This window comes from Olea europaea, unplaced genomic scaffold, assembly GCF_002742605.1.
Source record: "Olea europaea var. sylvestris unplaced genomic scaffold, O_europaea_v1 scaffold682, whole genome shotgun sequence".
Lineage (NCBI taxonomy): Eukaryota > Viridiplantae > Streptophyta > Magnoliopsida > Lamiales > Oleaceae > Olea > Olea europaea.
Genome location: NW_019265206.1, coordinates 1 through 6,555, shown reverse-complemented (window position 1 = coordinate 6,555; position 6,555 = coordinate 1). Strand labels below are relative to the sequence as shown.

General features: G+C 35.5%; 1 protein-coding gene across 2 annotated transcripts; it reads right to left on the bottom strand.

Annotated features, from left to right (window-relative positions):
* Positions 1-259: 259 nt before the first annotated feature.
* Positions 260-3,368, bottom strand: LOC111390435 (LEAF RUST 10 DISEASE-RESISTANCE LOCUS RECEPTOR-LIKE PROTEIN KINASE-like 1.1). 2 transcript variants are annotated; one of them, XM_023015475.1, is made up of 4 exons: positions 2,273-3,368; positions 1,925-1,975; positions 1,526-1,780; positions 260-1,406 (listed from the first exon to the last, which is right to left on the bottom strand). In XM_023015475.1, the coding sequence occupies exons 1-4, from the start codon at positions 3,003-3,005 to the stop codon at positions 433-435; spliced, it is 2,013 nt and encodes a 670-aa protein (XP_022871243.1). In that variant the 5' UTR covers positions 3,006-3,368; the 3' UTR covers positions 260-432. The 2 variants fall into 2 exon arrangements, with proteins under 2 accessions (XP_022871243.1, XP_022871244.1); XM_023015476.1 differs by having other exon boundaries at positions 1,934-1,975; positions 2,273-3,367.
* Positions 3,369-6,555: the final 3,187 nt, after the last annotated feature.

The window sequence follows — 6,555 nt, the reverse complement described above, 5'->3', positions numbered from 1 at the left end:
GTTTTATACAATGTTGTCAGTAGTGCATAGCAAACATTTTCTTGGATTATTCAAGCAAGAGAACAACACATCCCGATGTTAAAAAAGTTACATCATTTACTAGCATATTCTGAGTCTTATTTCTATATTTACTGTTTGTGAAGGTGAAAGGACAGAAGATGATATAAATCCCACCCATTTGGCAAACAATATAAAGGGTGTTTAACAACATTCTTACCAGCATCTACTTGTAGAAACAACAAAAACACCACACCAGATGTTAAAAAAGCTACATCATTTACTAGCATATTCTCAGTCTTTAGTTCTATATTTACTGTTTGTGAAGGTGAAAGCATGGAAGATGAAATAAATCCCACTCATTTGGTAAACAATATAAAGAGTGTTTAATAACATTCTTACTATCATCTACTTGTAGAAACAACAAAAGGAATCTCACCCGCTGGAACTAGTGGTTGTAGAGTCACTAATCCACATATCAGTCACAGCACTTGGTGAGCATTTCAAATTCTTGCTCTTCAACAATACAATATCATCTGTTTCAGGTGAAGGTGGGATCTTTACACCTCTTGGAACACTGTGACTGTCATTAGTCTTCATTTTATTCTCAATTTCTAATTCCTCGTCGCCCCTTATCTCCTTCAAAAATGCTAATACTTCGTCCATAGAAGGCCTCAGATCCTTTTCATGTTGCAAACATCGGAAAGCTAACTCCGCCACTGAAGTAGTCATCCTTGTAACTTCAGCATCAGATCCAAATCCAAGAGATGGATCGATTAAGTCGTGAAATGCACACCGTTGTATCCTGCTTACCGCTAAGTTGGCTAAGTTGATTTCGTGCCTATGCCTACTTATATCCACGGCAGGCATTGATGATATGAGCTCAGTAAGGACAACTCCAAAGCTGTATACGTCACTTCTATCAGTAAGTTGGTAACATTGATGATATTCCGGATCCACATATCCAGGAGTCCCCTGAGGGGCAGTTGATATATGAGTGACATCATTAGGGAAGAGTCTTGAAAGCCCAAAATCTGCAACTTTAACGCAAAAACTATTGTCGAGCAGTAGGTTGTTAGTCTTCACATCACGATGTATTATATCAGATGCATGCAGGTATGCCAATGCACAAGCAGTCTCTATGGCAATTTTCATGCGAATTGGCCATGAAAGCGGTGCTTCATTAGCTCTGTCACCATGGATATGATCCGCAACTGTGCCATTAGGAATGTACTCGTAAACGAGTAGGAGTTCCCGGCTGCGCCTAGATGTACAGCCATAAAGAGAAACAAGATTCGGGTGCCTCAAGCAAGTAAGGATTTTGATTTCATTCATAAACTGCTCTAATCGCTTATAGTTATGCTCATAGAGGCGCTTTATTGCTACTTCTCTTCCATCCCGGAGTTTGCCTAATTAGAAAAGAAGGCGACTTGCTATTAGTATTAAACAGTTATACATCGACTAGAAACAATTTTATCTATCATGATTTTGATTGACTTTGCTTTCGTAATGACTAATAGATTCTTACCATAGTAGACAGTTCCAAAACCTCCATCTCCAAGTTCTTTAGAAGAATCAAAATTATTGGTAGCCTCTTCAAGTTCTGTATAGGTGAAGACGGGGATACCAAAGAAGAGACTCCCGCCTTCAATGTCTGATTTTGAGGGATCGGAGGATATGTTCCTCGAAAGTAAGTATGCATCATTGATTCTTCGTTTATGGCGCCAAATGAAAAAGCCCAGCACGCCCAGCAAGCAAAGTATAACTACACTTCCTGGTATAGCTGAAAACCATAAACAGAGAAATCAAGAACTCAGTAACCAAAATTGAAAAGGAAAACCTCAATTGGAAAAAATTATGTAAAGAAGATTTGCAAGTAAGAATGGAACTTTGACGTCTAATGTGTAATGTATCTGCACTCCTTTACCGCATTTACCTGCGGCTAGGATCATCTTGAAATCCCTCCTTTTCTCTGTAACTATAGTCAACGTGCAAACATGTCAGTTCAAGCTCAATTGAAGAAAGAAAAATGAAACCCGCAACAAGGCATGAAGAACATATCTATATAAGGGAAGGATATAATCAACTGTACTCGTGAGGATTGGCATATAGCGATCACGTGATAAATTGTCAGTGACATATAATCAAACAATTTTATATGTTTTAAAGTTTAAATCGCTTGAACCCGGTTCTGGATTGCGGGCAAAAATACAAATCAAAAGAAAATATGTAGAGGGATGACTTGCGATCATCCATGTTCAAAGGCCGATGGTACCTTTATCACATCGGAATTCATTATCTGTTTTAGTTGTACAGTTTCCTCCTCCTCTGTGGCAATTAAGACAATCATCAGACACATTCCATTCTAGATGATAAACATCACCTAGCCGTTTGAACAAGTCCAATGAATCTGGGTTATCTCGTAAATTGCGTGGCAAGTGAAGAACTGCACAGTTTTTGGGGGACGGAAGACTTCCATTCGACTTGGGGTAGTATATATTGAAGCGCTCACAAACATCGTAGTTTCCATAAATTTCTCGGAAATTAGGTATCTCACTGTCGTAGTTCCTATCTTTGTTGCATTTAAAGAGAGTGATATTCGGGAAGAATGAAATCGAAATAGAAGGAGACTCAGGAAAGTGTGGCATAGGGAGATGAGAAAAGAATTTGCATAATTCCTCATAATTATTACTGAATAAAACACCTTTAAGAAATATATTTCGAATAAATAATTCATTGGGAGATAACTTTTCCAGAATCCATAGGAAGGGGGAATAGGGTGGTGAAAGCTCATGATTATCCAGGTGAATTATTGGATTCGGCCGAGCGCCGCACTCAACCGTGAACAATCCACATCCCGAAGAATTGGCCAGAGGAAACTCCAAATTGCCAAGATTTCCACACTGGAACTGCTTTGGGCATTGAGAATCAACCAACTGAAGGATATATAGATGAAACAGAGAGGCATAAACAACTGAACTAGAAGCAGCCCTACGTGAGAATACCATGCCAGCCTAACTAGACAACCTTCGGAAGAAAGAAGAAGAAGAAGAAGAAGAAGAAGAATAGAGAAATCAGATTCTGGTGCGGTTGTCTCAATTCAATTAATTTATTTACACGCAACTTAAGTCAGGGTGAAAGTGAACACGGCAGTTGACTTGGGATTTTTTTCCATGAAGACTTGTGAAAACGAAAAGAATTGAGTTGAAACAGTCAGCCTAAACAAATAACACCGATGAGCGAAGTTTCGTATCCAACGAATTTTTTTGTATTCCTACGAATCAGAAACAACTTCAAGGCCCCACTCTTCATGTCGTTTCCAATTGTGGTGGAAAATTAAACGATAGTTACTTCCTTGAATTTTACATTTTTACTGTACGGCAATTAAAAAAGTAATTTNAAGTAATTTTAAGCAAATTTCCATCGTATGAGGTAGGTAGTGTCACAATCACAAATCAACTATTCAAATGTGAAATGTCTGACATTATTTCTCTTTGTTTGATATTTCCCAATCCAATAAGTGTACTTTAATTTAATTATAATTTGCAACTTCATTTAATTCTAGTTACTAGACAGATGGAAATTAATGACGCAACAGTCATTGGTATTATTCCGTCATTTTAAAATATTGATATGCAGTTTAAAAAATAATATTAAAATAAATTTTTGATCCAGTACCTAGCTGGTCCCATATTCACGTTATTTGGATTCAAACGAATCGGATGCATCGTTTATCGCTGGTGGCAATTCAAGTATCCTGTAATTAGTTAATAAATGAATAGATACAGCGGGGGTCTGGCCCATAAATTTCAAATTCATTGAGCCAGACCACAAAAACAAAATGAAATTGATTGAAATTATGAACGGGTAATAAGAACGTTTCCAAAAAATGAAATGCTCTCTATTATAAGGAGTCAACAATTCAAATTATGTTTCAAGAGTTAAATTCACTCTCTATAATTAAATACAATCAAAATATTTCAATTTTCAAAGCTACATACATTGATCCAAATGAGTAGTATATATAGAAAATTGAGGAAAATAATATAATGCTTTAAAGGGAAGCTAGTGAAAATAAAATATATGAGATAATAATAAATACATATTAAGAGTAGTAAATTAAGTATTAAATATAAACAGCATGTTGTAGCTTCACCCTCTAAATTTATGAATGATCTTTAAATTGTAAAATATGTCCTTTGAAAACAGAAGGTCCGTTGAAGACGCTCAAGGCTGATGCTCTCTTTTCTTACAAAAACTAAAAAATGCCTCCCTTTTATGTTTTTCAGATTTTTACTAGCTAATAATATTTTTTGAAATATATTTCTTTTTCTAGTGTTTTAAGATTTTACAAATTTATTCTATCCAGGCTAAAGCCCCTTGGACAACCCCCTAGACATACAAGGTGTTGTCACCCAAGAATAACCCTTCTATCCAACAAGGAAAAAACTGAATGTACATGACCACATGAGCCCTGTAATTCACTTGGTGCCCCTGTAGCGAGGGGGCCTGTCGGCCCATGTGGCCCTGTAAACCAAGTGCAGTTCATCCAACGAAAAACTAACCTTAGCACCTGACTATTGTTGGATCATTGTCGCCACGTAGCACCCTGACTTAGAATTCTCAAATCAATAACTTTCCGTCGTTATCTTCTCCACCATTTCACAAGAAAACCTCCCACACTACCGTCGCCTTATTCCACCACCGTCACTAGGATCTCAATCGTTCCAATTTTATCATCAAAATTGTCGCGCTCAGCCACCACTCTCAAGAGCGACAATCACCACCACCGTTTGTCAAATATTTTTGTATCAGAATGATTATTGTGTTTCTAAAGCTTTCCACCATGATAGTTATGGTTTTACGTTGCTGTAGCGGTGGTTGGAAGATATGGTGGTGCTGATTTTTACTGTTTAGAGGGTGGTGGTTTAGGGTATCAACAATGGTGGTAGTGGTACTAACATTTTGGGGCTGCACTCTGATGTTACCTAACATATAAAACAGGTAATTACCATACAAGTAATACAATATGTCACCTAAAGGCAAGAAATTTTATCCAAGACCACCCAACCGGAACCAGAATCCAAAATCAGGCCGAATCAACCATTTTGCTATGGTTCCATTTCAAGTCAATTCTTGGTCTTAGAATCAAAGGTTGAATGGTTCTGATCTAGTCCTTGAGTCTAGAAAAAACCAAATTTCGATTTGATTTCAAAATTATTATTCTTACAATCTCTAGATGAATTCATAATTTATATAAATTTACACATCGTGTGTATAATTGAGAGTTTTATTTGTTTAAAACATATAGTATGAAAGTGGAATAATAAAATTTATACGAGGGTTTACATTGAAGCATAAAAATAGGGACTAGAACCAATGGTTATACGGGAAAAGTAGATACTGGCTGAACCAGACCTCATCGATTTCGGCCCAATCCAATTCATTTTCTTCTCCTTGTAGAATCAATGATTCTGATTTAACAATTCTCGATGGGAATTGGTTTAATCTAGTTCTCAACATATATGTGTGGATCGAACCACTTAATGATCAATCCTAATTTTACAAACGTTGATGACGAAGGCAGTGGCAATGGTGAGAAATAGTGTTGGACAAAATGGTGTTATGTTTTGAAATGGGAGTAACACAATAACGTGTGTTACTTTAAAAATAAAATTGTAACACCTGTTTCTAACATGTAAAATAAGGTAATAAAGTTAAAAAATAAAACAATAAAAAGAATGTTAATAAAATGTAAAAAAGGTAACAAAATAAAAATCAAAATAATGAAAAGTGAAGTTCTTTTTAGTTTGTTATAGAATTTGAAGGATAGTTTTTGCAGTTATCCAGTTATAAGTCTTACCTCCCAAACATTAGGTTCCCACGGAACCAAATCCAAATTGTTTGAAGTCACTATTTATTAGTCATGGTCTATCATTAGAATATCATTTGTATCTGTAAAATAAAATACTTCTCCTACAATTAATTTAATGAGAAAAAGATATTTCAATTTTGCCAAAAGTTAATTAAAAGTAACTGAATAGACTATATTTACGTCCTCATTATTGACCTACAAAAAGTATTAAATTAGGAAATAATCTAATTAATTGACTATGATCCTATTAAAAATAAAGAAAGTACTAAATTGACTAGGAAACTTATGTATAACAGAGTATGTGGAGTCTTCTATCCCAATAGCAAAGACAACTAGAATGTTAATTAAAATATGCTTTAAGGTTGCAGAAAATGCTAAATATATCGTGGAGGCCATATCATGCAGGTGCATACCATGAGAATTAATAAAGAGCATCTAAATAAGGAGACCATGTTGCAATCAAAACTTGTAATATCACAAAATTATGTATATGAATAATGAATTCCACCTCTGAGAAGAAACTACCGTAGCAAGACGAGGTTCTTGCATTGATAATCTAGAGTTTCGAAAAGAAATGCTAATGCAATTATCATAATCACCGGTGACTGGTGAGGATTAAAATTTAAGGTTTCATCTTAAAATGTTAACATTATTAAGAGAAGTAGTCCAAACTCTTATATATT

Bases quoted from the DNA above. Each gene is read 5' to 3' on its own strand.
- LOC111390435 (XM_023015475.1), bottom strand. From the start codon at position 3,005: ATGGTATTCTCACGTAGGGCTGCTTCTAGTTCAGTTGTTTATGCCTCT. The intron at 1,976-2,272 runs GTACCATCGGCC...CGTTGACTATAG, and splicing joins TGAATTCCGATGTGATAAAG to TTACAGAGAAAAGGAGGGAT. The intron at 1,781-1,924 runs GTAAAGGAGTGC...TATGGTTTTCAG, and splicing joins CCTAGCCGCAGGTAAATGCG to CTATACCAGGAAGTGTAGTT.